The sequence below is a fragment of the Caretta caretta genome, chromosome 18, assembly GCF_965140235.1.
Source record: "Caretta caretta isolate rCarCar2 chromosome 18, rCarCar1.hap1, whole genome shotgun sequence".
Lineage (NCBI taxonomy): Eukaryota > Metazoa > Chordata > Testudines > Cheloniidae > Caretta > Caretta caretta.
The window spans coordinates 8,718,729-8,744,659 of record NC_134223.1 but is presented as its reverse complement, the minus strand read 5'-3'; the positions used below and the strand labels follow the sequence as shown (position 1 = coordinate 8,744,659).

General features: G+C 41.9%; 1 protein-coding gene across 2 annotated transcripts in view; it reads left to right on the top strand.

Moving 5' to 3' along the window:
* The window catches only part of CAPZB (capping actin protein of muscle Z-line subunit beta), a 111,770-nt gene that overhangs the window by 10,463 nt on the left and 75,376 nt on the right, over nt 1-25,931 (top strand). For both annotated transcript variants that reach the window (XM_048825044.2, XM_048825045.1), the window contains exon 2: nt 20,371-20,460. In XM_048825044.2, coding sequence (XP_048681001.1) covers nt 20,371-20,460 — 90 coding nt within the window. The remainder of the gene's footprint in view (nt 1-20,370; nt 20,461-25,931) is intronic.

The following is a 25,931-nucleotide window of genomic DNA, read 5'->3' as shown; positions in this document are numbered from 1 at the left end:
GACAGGTGGTTGTGATGGGTTCCCCCCGGGGTGCCACCTGGAACTGGGCTACCACTGAACCCCCTGACCCACCAGCCTGGGCTCCCGCTCACACTGTATTGCTGTGACAAGCTGCAAAGCCCTCCAAGCTTGCACTTTCACCAGCATTCACAGAGGTAGGGACACAGAGGGCCCGCATGTAACTGCAACTGGGTAACTGCTAGCCTTCCAGCCTAGGACCCCAGAGCAGTACTGTCCTGCCCTGATCAAATCTGGCCAGTATGTGGGTTTAACACTTGGTCTGCCTCTCCATCAATGTGAAGAGGACTGTGCACACTTGTGCTTACAAAGCTGAGATTTCCCCTCAGCTCATTAGTGCAGCAAGCCTGGGAGGGGGGAGAAGGGAGAAGTGGAGCTGCGGCGAACTCGTAGGAGGAGGCAGAGCGGAGATGAGCTGGGGTGGGAGGGCCGCAGCAAGTGGCGGGGCGGGCACCACTCCACCATTATATCAGGGTAGAGGTGTACAAACTACCTTTGCTTCTCAACTTGGGCTTCCCAGGTTTTCATACACAGGCTAGAAATCCCTTTAGCCTGGGACCATCACTTCCACCAGTTAAGTCTTTGTTCCTCAGGTGTTTCCAGGTGTGGTGTTGTAGGGAGAGTGAGGTGACGACATGATGTCCTTTCCCATTTTATATCTTCAGTTGCTGGAAAGCTCTCTTGCTTTGACCTGGGTCCAACAGTTCCCATTGTGTAGTGCTATCTCTGAGAAGTTTCTGTTGTACACAGTTCCTGGGGTAATCCTTGTGCTTGTGTGCATTTCCTCAATAAGCCATTCACGTTGTTTGGCCTTTTTACTGTTGTACCTGAAAGGCTGCTTGTGGGTGTTTTCAACCTCGCCACATGTTTCAGTAACACACACAGCCAAACTTCATAACTTCACATATGATGATAGCACATACAATCCAATGAGATCTAATGTCTAGCAGATCAAGACTTTTTAGAATACCTCACAAGGCATACTTTGTACAAAACATATAGACTCATAGACTATCAGAGTTGGAAGGGACCTCGAGATCTAGTCCAACGCCCTGCTCAAAGCAGGACCAAGCCCCAGCTTTATTTTATTTATTTATTTTTTGCCCCAGATCCCTAAATGGCCCCCTCAAGGATTGAACTCACAACCCTGGGTTTAGCAGGCCAATGCTCAAACCACTGAGCTATCCCTCCCCCCCCATATCCTAATGACATGACCACGTTGAATACGGGGGTGCCAGGGTGTCAGTGATAGCTAGGTAGATGGAAGAATTCTGTCAACATAGCTCTGACTACAGTGTGGGTTAGGTTGGCTTAATTAAGTCATTCAGAAGTGTGAAAGTTCACACATTGAGTGACATAATGTAGCTGGGTTGATCTAACATTTAGTGTAGACCAGGCCTTAGAAAGAATGGAGAGAAATACAATAGAGAGGTGTAATATGAAAATACTATGTTAAGATACTGTTAGGCTTGCAAATTCAAACCCTCAAGTTAAGAAATGCAAAAATTAAGGTTGCCTGAATTTAACATGGGTGAACAAGATCACCTGAATTTAATATGGGTGAAACATATTTTTCTCTAATAGCTGAACTACTCTGGCTATAACTTTCATAAAAAAATTTAGCCTGAGGCAGGCAACCACTATGCAAAACTTCAGCCCAACTGGTTAGTTTGGCAGTTTTTATAAGCAACTGAAAACAGGGTCTTATAATGGAAAAGTGTCAGGCAGCCTTAATACTGGTGGTGCTGACAGCCGTGGCTATAATACACTTAATGCATCTGACAAGTGTTAACAATTGTGGTTCCTAGAAGGCAACACTCTGAAAGATAGCTTTGTTCTCAGGAGACTTCCTAAAGCCCACTCTCTTGCAGCCTTTGGTTTCTTTTTATAGATGACAGCTGTTCCTTACCAAAATACTCCTAACTAAAACAACTTGTTCTTTTGATAGATACACACCTCATCAGATCTCTGCTAGCTCATATCAAAGCCTAACAAATATATGAAGCATTTGCAGGTGTTCTAAATACCGTTTTTCAAAAAGAATGGTCTCAAGATGGCATTCTGGTCTATCTTTGCCTTAAGTTCAGTGTGGCTAATGTGTCTGAGATTTGCAGAACAGATATCCTTTAGCAGTTAGCAAAATGTTCCATCTTCTGTGTAGAAGATGACCATTTGTTCTCTAGTTGACTCGGAGAAACAGATTTAATTTCCAGGGTCTATTGTCCTGGACCACTGTGAAGGTCTAACGGATGCTGGTAGAGTGCTGCACAGTGGAGTAACGTTGAAGGTGTGCAAATGGAGTTCTGGCAAACATATCCAATATTTATATCGTGCTGCATTGGTTAAAATGTGTAGCCAGTTGATTGGTATTAATGTTCAAGAGACTAAATAACCAAGCTCACCCAAATTTTCTTTCCTGTACTGTTTTGTCTTCAGACAAGTTAATACAGTTAACCCATCCCAGGAAGCAGATTCTCACAGCATGTTCAGTTTTTATCTTACACGGAAGTTGTGCTCCCGGGTTATACCCCTAAAACCACTTACATATGGGGTGCCTGTTTGCAAGTTAGGTATCACTTTTTACACCATGCAAGATTATTTCCCAGTTGCCTCATTTTTCTGGTACCTGATGTACACCTTCTATCTCTTGTTTTCAAACATGTTTACAAACTGGAAGGCACTTCACACACATAGCAGGGTAAAGCATTAATGAATTTTGTCTTACAGATTTCCTATCCACCTAGGCCAAATACTGAGTTGTACTGTCACAAAGTATTGTGGGATACTTCGCATAAATGAGCAAGAGTAAGAATAATACAATTTAGCATGTTTACTCAATACTCAATTCATGTCATGCACATAATACCTATGAATTCGGTGTGTGAGACCTAGATGCACTGGCTAACGGCAATACATTTTAATTGTTTGCAGTGTTGTTGTAACCATGTTGTCCCAGGATATTAGAAGTTGGTCCAGTGTAAGATACGACCTCACCCACCTTGTTTCTTAAATTTTCATGGCAGTTTAGATGTGTTCCCTACCCAAAGAGCTTACATCTGATAATACATAGGGCAACAGTTAAGTGAGAGTGCGAAGGATTCCTAGAAGAAGTGGGTTTTAATCAGAGATTTGAAGGGATGAGGATGAGTGCTTGATGGACAAGAAATGAGCAATTGTTCAATGCACATGGGGCAGTATGAAAAGCAAAAAAGAGTGGGCAAGAGGATTAGGTATAGTGTCCTGTTTATCTTAAAATCCGCCCCCACCCCTACAGATCTACTCCTATAGAGTGAGATTAAGTCTGAAAAATTGCTGACTTAATCTCAAAAGTCAATGGGACCGCTTATATGAATACAGGTTTCAGAGTAGAAGCTGTGTTAGTCTGTATTCGCAAAAAGAAAAGGAGTACTAGTGGCACCTTAGAGACTAACCAATTTATTTGAGCAGAAGTTTCCGTGAGCTACAGCTCACTTCATCGGATGCATTCAGTGGAAAATACAGTGAGGAGATTTATATACACACAGAACAGGAAAAAATGGGTGTTATCATACACGCTGTAAGGAGAGAGATCACTTAAGATGAGCTATTACCAGCAGGAAAGCGGGGTGTGGGGGAGAAAATCAAGGTGGGCCATTTCCAGCACTTAACAGGAATGTCTGAGGAGCGGGGGTGTGTGTGTGTGTGTGATAAACACGGGGAAATAGTTTTACTTTGTGCAATGACCCATCCACTCCTAGTCTCTATTCAAGCCTAAGTTAATTGTATCCAGTTTGCAAATTAATTCTAATTTAGCAGTCTCTCGCTGGAGTCTGTTTTCTGAAGTCTTTTTGTTCTAATATTGCGACCTTTAAGTCTGAGGTCGAGTGACCAGAGAGATTGGAGTGTTCTCCGACTGGTTTTTGAATGTTATAATTCTTGACATCTGATTTGTGTCCATTTATTCTTTTATGTAGAGACTGTCTGGTTTGGCCAATGTACATGGCAGAGGGGCATTGCTGGCACGTGATGGCATATATCACATTGGTAGATGTGCAGGTGAACGAGCCTCTGATAGTGTGGCTGATGTGATTAGGCCCTATGATGGTGTCCCCTGAATAGATATGTGGACACAGTTGGCAACGGGCTTTGTTGCAAGGATAGGTTCCTGGGTTAGTGGTTCTGTTGTGTGGTTGCTGGTGAGTATTTGCTCAGGTTGGGGGGCTGTCGGTAGGCAAGGACTGGCCTGAATATAGTTGTTTATCTGGTTAAATGTTTGGATTAGGGCCTTAACTTTTTTTAGTCTTTTTGTTTTTGACTTTAGCTATAGCACTCTTACAAAATTCATGACTTTGAACTAGTAGAAGCATCTAACAAAATGAGCACTTTGTTGCAACTTTAGATTAAAATGTATTAGTATAATTTTTCAAATTTAGTTTTAAAAAGCTTTGGCCTGATTTTAAATCAGTGCATTTAAAAAAACCCACAACTTAAATTGTGCTTTAAAATCAGTGATTCACATTGCTCCATCCTGGATGAAATCAACACTTAACCAGTTTATTAAAAGTTCTTAATTTACATCTTTTTGAAAATTGCTGGAACTGTTTGAAAAGGTGTCAGGCTGAAGTGCAAGTACCTAAAAGAATAAAATGGGAAAAGTGGCAATGGAGGGAAGTCGGGGAGAGGACAGGTGGCCAGCCATTTCTCAATGTAATGCTTGTATGCAATCAATTAAATCTTAATGCTGTATATATTGGGCAGTGATTACTTTTTGCAGAAACTTTCCTGTTTATAGGACTCTTCTTGGCACCAGATGACAGCAATTAAATTACATTGTCATGTTTAATGGCAAGTTTTATAAATAAACATCCCTTCTAGTATTCCAAAGATAAACATTGGTGCAGAAATCGTAGTGATTATGACAAGGTCAAGAAAAATAACTTTTTTTTCCAAAACATACTCCCAGTGCATGTGTGACTGCACTGTAGGAATTTAGCTTTGCTTTTCTCCTCTTCCTTTCTGTGTGCTCCTCAGCTCTGACTGGACAGGCAATTGAGAAACTCCTGTTGAACTTGTATAAATTTTAAAATATTGGCAGATGTTAAACTGATTTGGAAGATTGAAGTATTCCCACTCTGAAGTTCATTCCTTAAAGTAGTAGTAAAGAGGCACCAAACACATAATATACAGTAGATATTGACAGGTTTCAGAGTAGCAGCCATGTTAGTCTGTATCGGCAAAAAGAAAAGGAGTACTTGTGGCACCTTAGAGACTAACCAATTTTATTTGCGCATAAGCTTTTGTTAGCTACAGCTCACTTCATCGGATGCATGATGAAGCTCATGAAAGCTTATGCTCAAATAAATTGGTTAGTCTCTAAGGTGCCACAAGTACTCCTTTTCTTTTTAGTAGATGTTGAATACGTGCATCTCTAGGCCTGCTAATAATACTACTTAAATAGGCAATGTGTCAAGTTAAATAAATCCCACTAAAACAACCACACACACAGATTTAACCCCTTGGTTCTTAACCCACCTCAAAAAAAGCTTTGGATTCTTCGTGTCCAGGGAATTCCAGAGTCAAATGCGCTCACTTTCTAATCTAGGGATTCAGTTTATCCCCAATGAGCTGCACTACAAGGAGAGTGGTATCTCCAGATATGTGACTCAAACCACTTATTAAACCAATACAAACAGCTTGAATTTCACCAGGAAATTAAGTGGAAGCTGATGCTGTTTCCAAGCTTGAGACTCCACCAACTGTCTTAGCTACATTTTACAAGTGGCTGCTGCATATAAAGTGCATTGCAGTAATCCAATCTGAAATTAACAAGGTCTGAATAACTGGCGGGAGCTACATGTCTTAAAGACTAATCCCTACCAAGCAAAGATGGAGATTTGCATACTGCACTTAGCCATGAAGAAACCATCAGGGATCCAGTAGACCCCCTAGATAGCAAACTCCAGTGTACCACTGTGAGGGCAGGTGGTCAGCCATTTCTCAGTGTTAGTTGATTGTATACAAACGTTAATCTTAATGCTGTATTTATTGGGCAATGATTACTTTTTGCAATGATTACTTTTTCCTGTTTATAGGACTCTTCTTGGCACCAGATGACAGCAATTAAATCACAGCTCTTACTGAGTTTAAATGAAGGAATGGTTATCTTTGGTTGCCGCATTAGACACTACCATCCTTACCTCTGTTTCACCTGGATTGAACTAGGTCAGATAGCACTGATATTCAACACGCTCAGCATTTCAGATTGACATCAGTACACTGATGGCAGTGAAATCTGAACCACTTCCTCTCCTCTTAACAGGAGGGTTGGCAGATTAGTTTCCCACAGGAGGGCCCTTGGAGCCAGCATGTAATTTACCAATCCTATTCCCTATAGCTCCTCTCAGAAGAATAGAGCTACTTGAGCACCTGGCTTCTCACTGTTACAATGCAACACATAGGTTGATATTATGGTCTGTGTGGAATCAAAAGCCCCGAACCTCCTAAAAATACCACGAACACTTGATCTTTGTTTAACACATTGTGCAAGTCTTGTTAGCCAATCTCTTCACCATATCTAGGCCTATATCCCAATGAAATGGCTGAAGGCAATCTCAGTGCTCCAGGTAATGTCAAACTACTTTTCCATAATCCTATCTTCCTTGAGCGATCGGAGCAGAACAATAATGGAGATGGCTTCTTTAGCAGAGGCCCTTCTAAAGAGAAACATTGACAATCTATCAATAATGGATTGTTTCTCCCAACAAGAGGATCAGCCAAGTGGGACACTCACTGGACAGCAGTATGACTTGGACCCAGTGCCCCAAAGTATCTCCTTTTATTCTGGATTCCACTGAATCAAGGATAAAAATCATACAGCAGTTCCACACTTACTTGAAAACAAGCTTCTGCTTAAACTTGGAGTCCAACAATTTTTCTTTTTCATCTGAGATCCTTCAAGTGGACATCCAACACTTGCTCTTTCATCTAGGTTGAAGTCCCACCTACAATATCAATATAACAGCATATTGCTCTAAACACATACATTGAGTATGATCCCAAGTGTCAGAGCTGATAATGAAAACCACCTGGGCTATTTTTCTCAAGTTGTACGACACGTAGATGAAAGAAGTCAAGGGCCAGCAGTCTGGTCTGGAGTACTTTCAACTTAGCTTGCCATTTTTCACCTTCCTATCTAATAAGCCTGGAAACAATCAGCAACCAAGAGTATCCTGAACCCTCATTACTTAATTGTACTGCCAATCCAGAATATACAAGAAAATGTAGTGAGGTGGACTGGTGAGAGGGGTTGGGAAATGGATAGCACACTTGTAAGTGGTCGTTAAAAATGACCCTTGATAGTATCTGGCAGAATACTTGAATGGATGCCATGGAGAAATTATATTAGAGGTAGGGAATAGACTACTGGGGATATGGTAAAGTTAATGGAATTTTTATGTAGTACTCTGATTGAGCACCTTCCCTCCCTACTTGCCTGAAAAGCTAACCTCCATGGCATCTTGTTGCCATAGAGGGGATGCAAGGAGGTGGAGGAATTGGGAGTTCTACAGTTTAACAGAAACCACTGAATATTACTTATTGTACAGAGATGGCAGTAAACATTCCTTTGGCTGAAATTCTCTTAACAGTAGTTCTTCTCCTATACGTCATTTTCAAAAGGGAGCAGCAAATGTGTCTTTTACCTGTGAGCCCTGAGAGTTGGCTAGGATTAAAAAGACAGGCTAGTTGAGAAGTAGTGTGTATCATTTAACTTAAAAACACAACCTTTGGTGTTGGCACAACAAAGCTGGAAAATAGTATCCAGAGCTCAAATGGGGTGAACAGACTTGAAATCACTTGACTTGCAACCTAGAGAACAGGTCTGCAACTTTTAAAATAAATAAACCACCTGTTGGTTGAGTATTCCTGGTCCTTGAAGATAAGTAGAGTTTTCTAACACCTTGCCTTTTTCAGAAATGTTGCTTTGGAAACTGATTTATCTACATTGGGGATTAAATGGTGTTGGCATTTAAAATTGCCTAGGCTGTGTTACACAAGTCTATGTGGAGAGAACACAATAGTTCTTAAAATGATCTTCTGGGCTACTCTTAAAACCTAGTTTGGATAGATCTAGGCTCAGTCCACAATGGAGGATTAAAATGCCAGTATGCATTAGGGATGTAAAAGGTGAACCGGTAAGTATTAATCTTACTGGTTAACCCGCCTTAACCATTAACCATGTGCTGGATGGCTGGCCCCAGCAGCCCCACGCCAGCCAGCGCCTTAATGGGGGGGAGGGATAGCTCAGTGGTTTGAGCATTGGCCTGCTAAACCCAGGGTTGTGAGTTCAATCCTTGAGGAGGCCGTTTAGGGATCTGGGGCAAAAATTGGGGATTGGTCCTGCCTTGAGCAGGGGGTTGGACTAGATGACCTCCTGAGGTCCCTTCCAACCCTGATAGTCTATGATTCTAATGGGCTAACCATTTAAATGACATATTTTTAATAGTTTAAACAGTTAACTTTTTAAATGATATTTACATCCCTAGTATACACATACTATCATAGGGGGATTGGGGAAAGGAGCTTTGCAGCGTAAATGGAGCTGAAATGTGTTAAGAACTGGGCTAGTTCTGTACTCCACACGTATTGCAGTGTGTCACAGAAACATGGTTTGGTCCCAATCAAATTGTACTTGAATATGATGGGACTAGTGGCATAACTAGACTGAAACATTATTATAGTTCTTTGTGAGGTATTTGTGGCACACATGTAAGAATATTCCTAGAAACTCTCTAGAATGAATCATTGCGTTTGAAAACTGTTGAAGACTTAAATTTTCTCAATATGACTGTCAAAATGACAGTATTGCTGGATAAAGTGTGGTCACTTGGGGTGTCTCATGGACATGTATGACCAAACCAACTTTCTGCCTGGTGTCTCTGTGCAACCACCGACTTCTTCTATGTTTAATTTTGAATGAGGTGCAATTTGTATCTTAGGTTCCTGTAAATATTTAAAATTTGGCGTCTAATAAAACCAAACCATTTTAAGGCCTTTTTGCTGTTAAGAACTTCATTAATCTTGCTTCTGTATTGCAATTATGAATACTTGCTTGGTATCTAGGCACCTTGAGCAAAATTGTGAATGGTGATTTGATATTCCAGTGAAACCAATTTACTGACCTACCAGGTGTATCCAGCTGGAGGGGGACTGTGCAGCCAAATAATTAACCAGTTTCATTACAGGATGCAGCTGAGTCTGAGTGAAATCCAAGCTATTTCTGTCACTTTCAGATCACCCAAAGATCTCCTAAAGCAGTATTGCTCTGCCCTGCCCCTCAGTTGCTGATATGCCTATACTAGGAGTGTCCTATCATAGGCTCTGTAGTCTAGTTTAGAAAATTAGTGCAGTGTAAAAGGCCTGTTTACCGGAAGGGATTAAATTAGGGAAAGCCTACTACTTAGCACTGACATAGGTAGCCCAAATAATTGCTTCTTTGGTAGCTAGATTGGAGGCTTTTTACAACAGAGGACTGAAACTAACTCTGGTTTTATTTTTGTTTGAATAGACTAATTCTGTTCATGCTCAGCAATAATGTAGCCTAACTGGCAGGAGGCATGAAAGCAGAGTTTAGCGAACAACCAGTGCTGTGCAGCCTGTGGAGGTACTGTAGGTATCTTTTGCCTCCCCACAGGTGGCATGTCCGTGTCTGCAGACCTTAAACCTTTCAGATTTCTCAGAAGCCCTTAGGTTCTTAAATAAAAGATTAGTCTGTCAAAGGGATAGAACTCAAAGTGCGTCTGTAAACCTACTTTCTGAATCTGAAGAGGCACAGACCAAAGCTCAACTAATCTGACTTGCAGTGGGCTGGTCTCCAAATCTTGTGAATGCACCTTTTGACTTTCTGTACATGCAGGTAATGGCATTTACTTGTGGAAGATATAGTAGAACCTCAGAGTTACAAACACCTGAGTTATGAACTGAGTGGTCAACCACACACCTCATTTGGAACCAGAAGTATGCAATCAGGCAGCAGCAGGAACCCCTCACCCCCCCCCCCCCCCAAAAAAAAAAAGAGGTGGGGCAAATAAGTACAGAACTGTTAAACATAAACTACTAAAGAGGAAAGTTTAAAAAAAAAAAGTTGACAAGGTAAATGAAACAAGCACAGAAAGAGTTCCCTTAAATTAAGATGGTTAAAAGCAGCATTGTTCTTCTGCATAATAAAGTTTCAAAGCTGTATTAAGCCAATGTCCAGTTTAAACTTTTGAAAGAACAGCCATAACATTTTGTTCGGAGTTACAAACACCTGAGGAATGGAAGTTGTTTGTAACTCTGAGGTTCTACTGTAGCCATTTGTGCAATTTTCCTTGAAAACATTTGAACAGTCTTTCATTTCTTCATGGAGTAAACTGAAGTCTACATTCCATACTGAGTGACCACCTAAAAACTGGTTTCAGAGGAACAGCCGTGTTAGTCTGTATTCGCAAAAAGAAAAGGAGTACTTGTGGCACCTTAGAGACTAACCAATTTATTTGAGCATGAGCTTTCGTGAGCCACAGCTCACTTCATCAGATTTCATCAGTTTCCACGGTACACATCTGATGAAGTGAGCTGTGGCTCACGAAAGCTCATGCTCAAATAAATTGGTTAGTCTCTAAGGTGCCACAAGTACTCCTTTTCTTTTCACCTAAAAACTAAATCAGACAATTCATTAAGCTGATTTCTGAGAAGTGTTAACAGTTTTGCCATTGATGCTTTGAGGTCTGCAAGTGCATGTCTTGGCTCTACAAATACCCGCATTTGTCTCTGATTTAAAACTGTATGTAAATTATAATGCAAATTAGGTATAGTGCTCATGCTTGGGAGGCTGCCAATGCACATCTTGCTGCAAAGCCTGAACAGCTGCATTAGAGCTGGAGTTTACTGATGCAGGGTTGTTTGTTCTTAAGTAACTCTTGCTGATTCTAGGATACTAGCAACTTACTGTATCCTTGCCAAATATTAACTGGTGTTGGTCAAATTGCTGTTGAGGGTAAAATCTCTTTGAAAAGAATCAGGGAAACCATAATGCTTTTTGTGCAATGTGATCTGTGCAATCTGTAGCCTCACTTATGGCTGCAGTGAGACTCCTTTTTCTGACCCTGTTTTTGTATACATGGGGTCCTAATGGTGGCATAAATACCAGTAAAGACAGGGTGAATGGTATTTCTGAAAATAGCAGTAGGATTTAGCAGGCATTACATTTTTGATAGTTACTTCATTGCAACTTCAATTAATGTGAGTCTTGGCAGAGGGCTTCTATTCTGGAAATAAGCAGGGTGACAGGGGAAGACTGAAAAGAATACCAGATACAGAAGGAAACTAAACAAACATTAACTACTTCTATAGACTTATCTTAAATTTATTATTGGCATTCTCTTCTGTAAGACAGCACTTAAAACAGATTCTCAGGAGAAGATCCTAGATAGCAAAACATCTTTACAGGAAACTTATTAAAGGAGCTTTAATCTAACCTAATGTTCTCAATAATGTCTTTGAGGTTCCTATATTGCTAAATCCTTCAGTGATTTGAGTTGTAATAAAACTTCATTTAGAATTTTCCTCAGCACCCCCTCCTCCTCCACAGGAGTCATTACTTGACATAAGGCAGTCTTCTACTATTTGTACTTCATCCAGGAAATACTAAACTCATTAAGTCCTGCAACCTCAAAGAGCTTGACTCAATTTGCAGCCCCCGCTGGGGGGGAGGGCGAAGAGATAGTGACTAATCACCACTCAGTGAGTATTGAGTAGGAGTTTATGTACCTCCCTGTATCTAAAGATGAGTTCTCTAGATTTCTAGACAATCTTTAAGATGTGATTCCTGTTAATGGCTAACTTTATTTTCTCCTTAAGTGAAAATGGAAATCCAGGGAAGATGGACAGTATGGAAATAAGCTTATTTAGATTTCCTAAACTCTGCCCCTGGTCAAATATAGAATAATCAGATTGACACCACATATTGATAGTCCCCAGAGAACTCCTTTCTCCTCTTCATACAGAGGTTGTGAAGATTTTCCACTTTCACGGTGTCCATGAGCAGCCCTTGGAGTCTCACTTGCCAATTCACTAATGTAAAAAAGGATAATAAAAGCAACTTTCCTCACCATCTGAAGGGTACATGTACTGTCACCACCACCATTTATAGCATCATTAAACACAGTTCGTGCACCTGTGTAGGCAAACATCACAGGCAGTCTGCTTGCTTCCCTGTGCACTTTAACGGGAGTGGAATTCTGAAACAAAGTGGTGGCTCTACAAAACCTGCCTAGTTCAATGCACCTCTTAATTCTGACAGACACAAGCAGGGTTTTTCAACAGCAGATCAGCAACATCTGCAAAATGGTACCAGAGCATTTTGATATCCATTTCAAAAGTGTCGTATTTTGAGGTTCAATCTTAGTGCTTTTTTGATATTATCTGTGGCCAAAATGTAATGGACAAGGCAAATTTTAAGAGGCGATATGACATGATGAAGACTTGGATCAGAAACCTTAATTAACATAAAACGAGGAGTACTTGTGGCACCTTAGAGACTAACCAATTTATTTGGGCATAAACTTTCGTGGGCTAAACATGAAACCTTTCTCTCCACCTGTACCCTTCATGTCCGTCTTGTTTGAAAAGCCTTTTTCTTCATACTTCAAAAGGATCAAAGATTTTTTGTGACCGAAATGCTGCTATTTCTCCATAGGAATGTGCATAAATGTAAGACACTTAGACAGCAGGATGTCAATATGTGTAACTGACTCGGAAACCCTTTGTTTCTAAAGTGGTGACATTAAGGAAGGCCAAGCCATTTTCTCTGTGCCAAAGAGGGGAAATGCCATGACAGCATAGAAAACACTGAAAGAAACAAAGAACGAGGAGTACTTGCGACACCTTAGTCTAAACGAATTTATTTGAGCATAAGCTTTCGTGGGCTAAAACCCACTTCATCGGGTGCATGCAGTGGAAAATACAGTAGGAAGATATAGATATATACACAGAGAACATGAAAAAATGGGTGTTGCCATACCAACTATAATGAGAGTAATCAGTTAAGGTGAGCTATTATCAGCAGGAGGGGGGGAAAAATCCTTTTGTAGTGACGGTCAGGATGGCCCATTTCCAACAGTTGACAAGAAGGCGTGAGTAACAGTGGAGGGGGGGGGGAAATAGTTTTACTATGTATAATGACCCATCCACTCCCAGTCTTTATTCAAGCCTAATTTAATGGTATCCAGTTTGCAAATTAATTCCAATTCAGCAGTCTCTCGTTGGAGTCTGTTTTTGAAGTTTCTGTTGTTGTTGTATTGCGACTTTTATGTCTGTAATCAAGTGACCAGGGAGATTGAAGTTTTTCTCTGACTGGTTTTTGAATGTTCTAATTCGTGACGTCTGATTTGTGTCCATTTATTCTTTTATGTAGAGACTGTCTAGTTTGGCCAGTGTACATGTCAGGGGGCATTGCTGGCATATGATGGCATAAATCACATTGGTAGATGTACAGGTGAATGAGCCTCTGAAAGTGTGGCTGATGTGATTGATGAAAAACATTTGCAACAAGCCTGTAATATTTACAAAGTCTGCTGGCAAAGCATCTAAACTTAAGAGGGAATGAGAATTAAATCAGGGGTCTGAACCTCAGTTTACCTTAGGGCCAGTGCCAGTCTTCAAGTCCTCTCAGCGGGCCAATGATGTCACTCATGCCACCTAGAACCCACTCCCCAAAACTCCCCCCCCACCTGCCTAAGGCTCTGGGAGTGAGTTTGGGTGGGGTAGAGGATTTAGGTGCAGGCTCTGGGAGGGAGTTTGGGGGCAGGAGGGGGTGTGTGGGTGCAGGCTCTGGGAGGGGGTCAGGGGGCACAGTGCTTACCTGGGGCTCCAAGGTGGGGCAGGGTGGGGGCTTCCACCCCCCAGCTTCCCATTGGCCGCAGGGGTGCTTGGGGCGCGGGCAGAGCGTGGAGGCACAGTTCATCCCTGTCCTGGGGCCAGAGGGAGGGGCCAGCAGCCAGTGGAGCGAGCAGGCAGATGCCACTCGGCTCCGCTGCACTCCCTGGGCCATTGTAAATCACCTGGGGTGGGGGAGCGCCCGGGGGTGACAGGTGGGGCCAAGGGAGAGATCTGGCCCCAAAACTGCTGGAGCCCCATGGGCCACATTGGGGAGGTTCGCGGGCTGCAGATGGCACAGGGGCCGCAAGTTTGAGACCCCTGTCTTAAATGGTGCATTTTTGGAGATAAGCTATATTTTATATATATATATATATATATATATATATATAATATAGCTTAAGTAAACAGGTGGACCAACTACAATAGTATTCCTTAACTGCCTTGCTGGGTTACTTTCACTCTTTAATCTGGAAAATCAGATCTGTCGACTGAATGCACTGTATTCTAATATTCTGCACTGGATAATTGATACCATTGTGCCTTTACCCATAACCATTTTTGCTAGTCTGCACATGTGCGTGCTGTCTCTCCCTTGAGAAGCCCTGCGCTAAATAAACAACTTGCACGTGTCTGTTACAACACAACTTCATTAAAATTCATTGCTATCAAACAGATGGGTCCAGACCCTTAATCCACAAATTGCAGACAGTATGGACGTTACTTTACTCAATATACTTATTCCAAAATCCAGTCACATGGTAAAACGCTTACTTTAGGAGTCACTTCTTTAGTGATGTTATTTAGTGTGGCCTCTCCCTAGTTTTCTAGCTGCCTATTAAACAATTCCAGCTGGCAGAGCAGGAACAAGCACTTCCTTCAGCATTCCCACGATCCTTAAGTGAGGAGCATGACCTTGCAACCATGTGCCACTTTTCCTCCCTTGACATGAGAGAGTGGGAGGTAAAGACAATACTTGGTTAGAAGGATCCCCTGCCTGGGGTTGGCTGCTGGAGCTGGGCATTCATAGGCCATCTAAACAGTATCTTCCTCTAGGGATTGAGAGGTTAGGAGGGGAAAGCAAATTGATTTCTTTAAATGTGAAGAATGGAAGAGAACCAAACCAGACAACTCTCAACTTGTCAGCTATAGTAGATTCCACTGTTGAGTTGAGAAGTTGGACCCATTTGTTAAAAAATGTCAATTTAAACTAGAGAAAAGGTGTCCTTTAGCTCAGGGGTTCCCAAACTGTGGGCCACATCCCAAAGGTGGGCTGTGACTGTCCTGGGTGGGCCACTATATGCAGAGTTGGGGGGGGGCATTGCTGCCCCCCTGCCCCCAAACCGTATACATGGGCAGAGTGGCAGCCAGTGATATGGGGGGGGGGCGCCCAGGGCTGGAGGAACCTAGCATCCCTGGCGGGCAGCAGAGGGTGAATCACCTTCATCGGGCAGTAGGCGGAGGGAAAGGACAAGGGGCCAGCCCTGAGAGGTGGCAGCTCCCAGGGTCGCTGAAGAGTTCGTGGCTGTTCCTGCTCAAAGCAACTTCACTCTGCAATCTGGGGTTGTCAGGCCAGCTGGAGTATCAGCCCCATGGCCCAACCAGGCCTTGACATTGTTGTGATTGGGACCATCAAGGTAATGTCTGGGCTGGCCCGAGCACCTGTCTCTGCCCGGCAGTGGTGGTCCCCAAACCCTTCCTTTGTTCCTGGGCAGGGGGAGCTTGTGAGGTGTTCCAGGGTGGCTGAGTGGGTGACTGGGGGAGGGCTGCCACGTGATGAGCTCAAGGCATTCAGCGGATTGTCGAGGTTGAGGGTGTCAGTGGAGGCTAGCTGTGGCATCTGCTTGGCTGATTTGCTCTCTTGCTGGCCTTGGTTCCTGCTGAGGCAAGGGGCTGCACATGTCCTGTGGGGCCCCTCTCCATGATGGACTCATGTTAGTAGTGGGCCACAGCGTCTATTGCAACTATACAGGTGGGTTTCACGGAAAAAAATTTGGGAACCTCTTAGTTGCTGATCTTAAGCATCTAGCTTGCTTGGTGAAAGAGTGTATTCCTCTTTCTGAATGGTAAAAGGAATGAAGTGAATTCTAGGGCTGTAATGTCATAGCAAGACACCCATTTAACAGTATTTGGAATGGATGTCCCTTCCTATTGTGACAGGTTTCAGAGTGGTAGCAATGGGAGTGGATGGGTCATTACACAAAGGAAAAACTATTTCCCCATGCTAATTTTTCCCCTACTGTTACTCACACCTTCTTGTCAACTGTTTGAAATGGGCAACCCTGATTATCACTACAAAAATCTTTTTTTTTTCTCCTGCTGATAATAGCCCACCTTAATTGATTTGTCTCATTACAGTTGGTATATCAACACCCATTTTTTCAGGTTCTCTGTGTATGTATCTATATCTTCCTACTGTATTTTCCACTGCATGCATCTGATGAAGTGGGTTTTAGCCTATGAAAGCCCATGCCCAAATAAATTTGTTAGTCTCTAAGGTGCCACTTTCTGGGCACAGTTTGTATATCTTTTTAGGTTTTGTAATCTGTGTAACTGTAGAGAAGAGAATTTCATACCATTCTTCTCAAGACTTTCCTCTGTCTATGGCCTGGATATGCTTGCATAATGGAGATGTGAAAAGTATATTGTTTCAGTTTCTCTGATTCCTTGCTGGAAGGCACTGTTAGAGGTTTATCTGCTTAGACAAATGAAGCTCTCGTGTAGTCTTGGGAAAAACATCTTGTACCTGTGGTGAAGCAGTGACATGTGTGATTGTTGGTTTTTCTTCCTCATATGTGAAGTGTGGATCTATAAACCATAAAGCCAAAGAAAACTTTTCCTGCAAAGCAGCAAGAAGACATACTGGACCGTTCAACCTTTTGTTTTTCTTCATTGAAAGATAGTGGGCTGCTCTAGATTACTGGATTTTTTCTTGCTATGTTTGCCATCTGAAGAGCAAGGGCTTGTTCCTTAATACTGAAGGGATGGGAAGTGATCACTGTCCATGTGCTTCCCTTCTGTGTGATGTGAGTTCCCTGTTCTGTGAACAAATCCTCTTGAAACAGACCAGCATAGTGACTGGAGTTCACAATAAATATGTCTATTACTTGCATAATTTACAAGCATACCTAGTATCAATAACATTTAATGTTCTAGCATTCCAGTCTAGTTACCATATTCTCATTATTCAAGGCGGAAATCAGGCTTTCTGTAGGAAGTCCATGTGTTCAACTCAAATCCCAGAGTCGCTACTTAAAACAAGTGATTTGATTTAACTGATGGCAGGGCCACATTTGCAATTTGTAGACCTAGAGCTGGATACTGTAACTTAAATAATGGCAGGTGAAATCTGCTCCATTTTCTCTGTAACACAGGTGGAAACTACATCTCCCAGTATGCAGTGTTTCATCGTGATTGACTTATAGACCCTACTATTTTGAAAGAACAAGTATGAAGTGGCCAAATAGATTCCCCTTGTGTATATTTTTCTCAATCCCATTTTGTTGCATTAGTGCAACCTGTTTATAAATGGTAATAAAGTATTATTCCATTAACAGAACACCCTTCTCTTCTCTTAGAGGGGAAACATTTAAAATGTAATCCCATATTCTTTTTAGTTATATCAGTTTGCTCTCAGTGAAGGTAGAGGTTGGGATTTCTAGAAGAGCCTAAGGGATTTAAATGCCTAAATCCCATTTATTTTAATTGTAATTGGATGCCTAACTCAAGATCCTCTGAAAATCCCAACAATAAGAAATAGGAGCATCCTGCGGTCTTTTGTGAGTTTCTGAATCCTTGTCTGGCAATCTGACTTGTCCAGTTAACCCCATAGCCAGCCTAGTTTAACTAGATTTGTAGTGCCCTAGCCTTGATTGTCTGAAGACTTAAGTTCATAATGAAAAGCAAATCTGTTTTATTAGTCTCCCACTTGTCAAGTAAGATGGCATAATTCCTCTAATTGGTTAGCTTGGAAACATTCCCTCTTCTCGCAAACTACTCGCCATTGGCTTTTAGTGGAACTTAGGCACACATCAATCGCTTTTGAAAATGGGACTTAGATTATTAGGGTAAAATTTTCAAAAGCACTAACACTGATGTGGTGAAATGCTCTTTGGAAGCTGAATTTGTACCTCACAGAGCAATCTCTAATCAGCTTTAACTTCAGCTAAAGAACAGTCATATGCAGCAGGATTGTTAGAGGTTTATAAAAACAGCATAAAATAGCTAGCGCTTCTTTTGATAGTGAACGCTATGGATAGAGGGGTGGATGTTTTTATTTTTATTTATTTGCAGAGCATAGTAACTGTCTGCTAAATTTGGAGCTCCGTTCCTTCCTAATTGCTAGGGTGCTGCTGTAGCAGAAAGGAAACGCTTCCTGGTTCCCTCTAAGGTATTGCGGGTGCTCTAGTACTGTTAACTCAGTTACTTAAATAGTCAAGACACTCTTGGAGAATGGGAACTCTGTGGGTTTGGGGACAGCAATAGAGAGAGAAAACTAAGAGCAATGTAAGGTGAGGCTGGAAATGCTTGATAAAAATGAAAACCAGCCTATTCTACAGTTCAGTGGAATTATGACCTGCTGAACCAAAATATGAGCAAAAGTGGTGTTGAGATTACCTCTGATGCCAGTGGATATAGCTTGTACAGTGCTGCAGCTTCTACTGATGCGGGCCTACTAGTAAGAAGTATATGTTTGAGGAGATGGCAGGAACAGGGTACAGCTGGTGAACCTACTGTTGCAGAAATGTTCTGAAATAAAGGGCACACTTGAGTGTGGCTGCAGATAAACTTTATTCATCACAAATTAATATCTATGGCATTAGTTAAATAGAGGAATTGGATAAATTGGAAGGGTCATTTTAATGATGTGGTATTTGGTCGCTTTTGCATTGCAATGGAAAAGGATGACTCTAACCGCTAAAAAGCATTAGAAGTTTCTGGTTTCTTGTAATGAATTGTGCCTCCGCTTACTGTACTGTGAAGTGTTTCCTCTCTGCCCCCCCCTTGGAGATTAATCCTGAAAACACCTACACTAAAGAGTAAACACTGCAGAGACCTCTGATTTCTGCAACTCTTGTATCTCCGTATCCAATCCTAAACCCTATGCATGGCTTGCATTTGTCTGGCACAAGTGATGAAATGCTGATTCTACTTAAGGCCTAAATTAGGACATGGTTTGTTTTTCTATGTAACTGATGTGTAAAGTGCCAATAAATACAATTAGGTAATATGGAGAAAAATCACTGTAGAAGACAGGGATGTTTTGAGAACAAGAGGGGTGTTTTTGTGCTGCTGTCTGACAAAGAATGCCTGGTTGCATCTAGTCTCATTCTACCTTTTGGATAAGGAGCAGCCTATGTATTTCTTGCTGTATTTCTTATTTAGATATTTTGTGCGTCCACAGTTTAAATAGTGTATACTATGGTGTTACCCGATAAACCACACAAAGCCGTGTTGGAACACACAATGGCTAACCAATCTACTGAAGGAGATCCACAACTCTGTCAGGGTTTTCTCTCAGGCCAGTTAAATGGCAGACTCCATACAAAGGATGCATGTGTATCTGGACTGATGAACACCTATATTTTCATTAGTAAAGGAGGGTAATGAAGGGCTCTAACAGGGCTTTAATCTATTACCTCAAGATGCAGAGGTGTCATAGTATGTTGGCTTAATCTGTGTAATGTCTTCTGTATTGTCATGCACAGGGGTCAAGGCAAGGCCAACTATTTCCACAGATATCTATATCTATGATCTGGGCAACTTTTAGGCTGTTTGGCCTATTTTGACTTAGAATAATATCAAGCAGGCCTTCTTACCTTTTCTGCTTCACCTTCTTGGTCAGTTTCGGTACATTAGTGTCTTCTAAAAAAAATGAAAAGAACTGGTGTACTAGATTTATTGATGGAGCCCTGATAAGTGTCTACTGCACTTGGATAGGAAGCCGTTAGTGAATGGTAGTCAGCTGTGGTTAGCGTGGAACTTGAACTTGTCCCTGATAAGCATTTTAAGCCCTAACCTAATGTGGTGGCTGAAGTCTTGTTAGCTTGCAGTAGCGTTAGCTGCCACTTGGAGGAAACTCATGATTCTAAAGATCTGAACAGGAAGACTCAAAAGTAGGCTCCTTTGCATCTGCTTTTTTTAATGCCATATTCAGTAATGCAGAAGTAAGTCCTTGTACTGTAGGAAACTCATGCAGTATAATATGAATGAAGTTAGTTGTCTGGTATCACCAGAGGTTACTAAATTCTATTTTAAATATATATACATAGTTAAAAGGTGACACACTCTTTGCAACTGGAGCCAAATCCTCTAGCTGTATGTAGAACAGTATTGTGATGGAAAGCAACTGAAGTGCTTCTTTTTTTTGTTTAGCTGTGATACATTGTCTGCATTCATAGACTGAACACACACTACTTTTCTGCACTAGTTGCAAGTGACCAATTTTTCTTCTTTCCCCAGAGTGACCAGCAGCTGGATTGTGCCTTGGATTTAATGAGGCGTCTGCCTCCCCAGCAGATAGAGAAAAACCTCAGTGACCTGATTGATTTGGTAAGTGGCATTAATGGGCTAAAACAATACTGAGCATCCATAGGTGGGGCAGGAGAGAGATGGTTTATTATGTGACCATTCAGAGGTGTGGTGGCTTTGTTTGTAGTTCCGTCTCTGAAATCAACTGAACAGATAGCTTTGACAGTGCATCAGAGGTAGGTCCCTGACCTTGTTGGGAAAGCCACTTCTCTCTCTCAGGTCACTTGGCTTTCCTTAATTTCTTATCGGAAGTGGGTGTTCCTCCTTGATGGTTTTTTTTAAAAAAAAATCATTAGAGAACCTTCTGAAAAGGACACTAATGTATGCATGCATGTTTTAAGTCTGGGCGAGTAGGCATTAGTAACACTCGGAATGTAGGGTCATCCCAATTTTAAAGACCATACTCAACAATGTAACTTCTTCGCTGTAGTTCATCAAAACTTTGTATGATGCACTTCCCATCACTACTTATCAGGATATTTGTATAATGGATGCTACTCCTCAGACTGCCTTTGTGCTAGTCCCAAATCCATTTTGGGCTGCCACAATTTGCAGTCTGACACAAGTGCCTCTTCTGTAGTTAAAGCAACGATTCTCAAACTTTTGTACTGGTGACCCCTTTCACACAGGAAGCCTCTGTGTGTGACTCTTTCTCTCTCTCTCCCCCCCGCCCCCCATTAAAAATACAGTTTTTATATTAAACACTAGTATAAATGCTGGAGGCGAAGTGGAGTTTGGGGGTGGAGGCTGACTGCTCTTGCCCCCCATGTAATAATCTCATGCCCCCCTGAGGGGTGTCAAACCCCAGTTTGAGAACCCCTGCGTTAGAGTGATGTCAGATATTCAAATGCCGATGAATTAATTGGATTCCTGTAGGCTGGGTATTCAGCATATGTTGCTATGAGGACCCCATTTTTAAACTTGAGAAGAGCAGCCCACTCTAGGTGGTCTATTTCTGCTGCTGACAAATGCATGCTCAAATGGCTTGAGGGTGAATGTGAATACTTGGTGAGAATATTCTTCTAACAAACTTGGATGGGTGTTGGGAAGCTTAACTTTTTTTCTCTAGAAAGACCTTTGGTCTACATATGTGTTAGAACTGTAAATTATTGATGTGCTGGTATGGTGCATGCTCCAAGGGAATTGCTACAATGCTAGTATATAAAGACTCGGAAACCTGGGATTTCTGAAGAGTATAAGATACTTCAAAGAGAAAATGACTCCACGCTATGCAGTCTGCAGTCCAGTGAATGTTTTTAAACTAGTTTAAACTTTGTGTAAGTGGTCAGATTTCCCTTCTTCCCCCAAAGTATGTTTCGCTTTCCTGGTGAATTACAGTGGGTGGAAACAAATCCCTTGTGAGGGGAGAAAAAAGCATAGTTAGATCTCTGCCAGACTGTACAGTTACTTGTCCGGTCACTTTCTCTTAGCATGAAGTATTAAATCTCCCTTAAAACTCTGGATTTGTGGCACATACACAATCTCATTTATGGAGAAACAAAGCAGATGCAGATTACCAGAATATGGATATATTGCACACACCTTATTTTACTATGATAGCTGGCAAAACTGATTCTGTTCTCTTGAAATACGTACAACAATCCAAAGAGGCTTCCTTTGAGTTTGATATTTTGACCTAGGCTTGCTTGTACTGCAAGCTTTGTGGGGGGCAGGGCTGTGTAACTCAAAGAGCATCTTGCAGACCAGGGCTTTGTTACTGTAATATAACATTAAATTTAAAAGAGGGGGAGGCTTAACATAATCCATGGGCAAGAAGAGTCCAGTCTTAGTACGTGTTGACACTGGCACACCCTAAGCCCTGCACCAGGGAGTTCACTTCTCGAAGCTAACATTTCTGCAGATAGTCACGACTTGACTTAATATTTAGAGCAAGAAACACTAGTTTAAGTGTCCGAGCTGCTTCTCGTGTTTTATATACAGAATAGTTGCTGCTTAGGTAATGGGTTCAATTGACTTTGTCTGGAGGGCTGCTCTTAATGTAGCTGGACAGGTCTGCTATAAAGTATTATCATGACTGGCCCCCAGGCCCTTCTGGATAAGGTAGTATGTCACAGGAACTGTTCAGATTTGTAGTGTCTAAGCAAGTCTTGCAAATCAGTGCAGTTGTATGTGTTTGGGAACTAGGGGTGGTGCAGAAAGGGAAAAGACCTTGCAACTTGACCAGGATTTTGGTATTTGATCTAGTATGTTCTCGGCATATTCCTCCTTCAGCAACTGGAGGTGCCCTCCAGAAATAGAAACTGCAAAAGGGGCGGCAAGCTGTTGAAATGTGTATGCTGATCTGGGTCAGACCGACAACTAGATTGCATGTGCAGGTTATGTGAAAAGGTTCAAGGAAACTGCTGCTAATACCATGCTGTGACTTAAGTTGGTTCTCTAGTGTTGCACTGGCTTAATGAATTTATGGAGGCAGGAAGAGAAGATAAAGAAAACAGAACTATCCTAAAGGAAATAGCCACCAAACACTTTGGAGGCATCTCATTCGAACATGGTTTAATCTGAAATGTTATAATACTTCTATTGCTGACTGGGAGTCATTCATTCAACTTCAAAGAAAAATGTAAGATACCAAACTGGTAATAAATCTAACATGTAGCCATTATCCCATTATTAACCTTTTATTACAGTGACTATCAGGCCCCATCAAGATCACACCCCCCCCCCACCCCCACCCCCGTTGTCCTAGGTGTTGTACAAACTTACAGGAGACAGTCTGCACCAAAGGGCTTAGTGTAATTTAAAACAAGTGGGTGATCAGAGGGGGCTGGGGATGAAGGCAGAGGTTTATAATGTTCGGAACATCTGGTCACAGACAAGCTGTGTGCACATCTAGCAGATTCAAGGCTATTTTTAAATATTAAATCTGTCCGAACTGATCACCATCTTAGCCATTATCAGTTGGCAATTTTCTACCATGAAGCCAATAGTAGGTTTTAATGTGGAGAAGAGTGTTCACTCTAAGGAGCTAAATGGAAGAAGGCTCTTGTGGGAGAAACAACTCAGCAGATGAAGGCTGACCCAGGAGATAGGAGAGCAGATAGGAAAAGGTCGGAGTGCAATGGGAAAAGTTCAGTGGGGCTCATCTAATGTAAATTGCTAGGAATAGCTGTAGTGGAGGCTGCAGAAGTTGGAGGAAAGTTGTGTGTTTGTGGCCTAGACAAGAGAGCACACAATGGATGTGAAAGTAAAGGACAGATCTCAAAACGATGGAAGAAGAAATGGCAATATTTGTATAGGACCTAGATGTGTACTGCCAGACTGTGGCACTGAGCTATTGAGAGGTGATATTGGGGAGGGTGGTAAGGGAGTGGGGAGGAAGAGAGAAGACTTTTTGGAAGGGAAGTTTGGTAGCTCAGTTTTGGTCAAGTTGATGGCAAAGGTCCTTGAGCCAGCTGTCAAAGAGACATGGAACAGGATGGACGGAAACAGCTCAAGAACAGAAGTGCTGACTTGAGTCATTGGGATTAAAATTGTGGACACAGTCATTTAGTGATGGAGACATCATGGCCTGATCTCTGTAGGATCCTTACCAAAAGTGGAAAAGCGGAGGAGGACCCATCAAATGAGAACAGAAGGATTGAAGATCGGAGGTAGGAGACCCAAAAGGTGGTGTCCAGATGTGGCTGGCAGCACTTCAAGATTTTAAGAGGAGACGGTATATTAATTGGTATCAAAGTATAGGGAGATGCAGGAGGAGGCCCTTGCTGTGAGGGAGTCTTGTCTGCCTGCTGCAGATCACCTCCCTGACTCCACCAGCCTGTGACAATGCAAGCATGCAGGCCTCACTCTGTATAAGTTAGCGATAGGCACACAGCAACCCACAAGTCTTCCAAGTGTCCCTCTGGAATGCCTAGTCCCTGTTTCGCTGAACTATGTTCTTTTACTCCCAAAGGAATAGTACACACAAGTTATACAATATTCAATTCAGGATCACCACTCGGCATAACGTATGAATCTAAATATATTTATTGTTTTAAAAAAAAACAAACCCACATATTCTACTGATAGTAAGTAAGAATATTGGAAACAAATGGTTACATATAAAACAATCATCATATGCTTTGTAGAACCTAAACTTAACTCAAGACATTCCCCTGTTTCCTACAGGATAGTTTACCCCAAATACTTTTTCAGCACTTTCAGCCAGCATGGCTGAGATCCCCCTTTCCTAAGATCAAGCCTGCTGGCAGTTTGTTCTCACAGAGTGAAGGATGCCAAAGCATCTCTCTACACCCCTTATGTATGATAACAGACTTCTGATCTTCACCTGAAAACAGCTGCCCCCTCTTTACCTCCTCCTTTTAAATTTCCTTCTGAAGTCTCCAAAAGCTCTTCATTAGCATTAGACTCCATATGCTAACACTTCTGTTGTAAGATACACAATGGTCCACCAGGAAGCTAAACATCTCCCACATCCTGTCTGGAGAAGTTTGTCTTGGGAAACGCTACCTGTGAGTGACCTGCCTGTAACTACAGGGCTTAGGCAACATAACTTTCAACATATAGAACTGCTTACATATTTTCCATGCATCTTGCAATGATTATGGTGACCACTGTGACACGTGCTTTCAGTAGAGACCTTACATGACCCCCTTTAGTGAATCCAGGGGATCCCTGTACCACTATGATCCTCTGTTCCTTCTGCCAGTTGGCATTAAAAGCTTCCTGGGACAAAAGTAAAGATCCTTAAAGTCAAACTAAATTCTTAAGCAGCATTTTTCTTTCTTTGTCTATCTATAAGTTTGTTGTTCATGGAAATATTTTGTCGTTTTATGTGTGTACAGTGAAATTAATGTTAACCAGTACGTACAGATAAAAATCTAAACCTTGCAAGCGTTGCTATAAGATTTTAAGAGCAGTTTCAGCAGAGAAGATTCTTGTGACCTCCAAGATGCTGCTTTCCAGAAGTTTCTTAAAGTTAAAGCTGAAATGCCGAGTCAAAACTTGAAGCACTGTCTTCTAAGTAATTCTTGCTCTTGCTGCTGCTGCCTCAGACTCCGTATGTTGAATCTAAAGTATAATTGTGTGCTTAGTCTCATTTTAATCTCCCAATGAGCAACAGGTCACTAATAGCTGGTAAAATCTGGAAAAAATAGACTCTGCCTTCACTTAGGGTTTCCTGAACCTGTGGAATTCACAGGCACATGAATTCACTCATATAGCATGGCTGGCTTTAAAAAAAGCTGGGTAAATTTCCTGATGGTGGTTAAATAAGCTACGGTCAAGGTAATCCACATTGCGTGCCAGGATGTAAGCTATTCATTGCAAGGGTCAGGAAGGAATTTTTTCCCGGCCCACTCGCAGGTAAAGCCCTTTGTAACTGGCTAGATTTTTTATAACCTGGGTTTTTGGTAATCTCCTGAAGTCGCTTGTCCCTGCTGGAGCCAAAAGTAGGATACAGACTTATTGGTCTCAATGATCTGACTACGGCAAATCTTGCTTCTTGTGAAGCTTTGAAGAATAAACAGTTA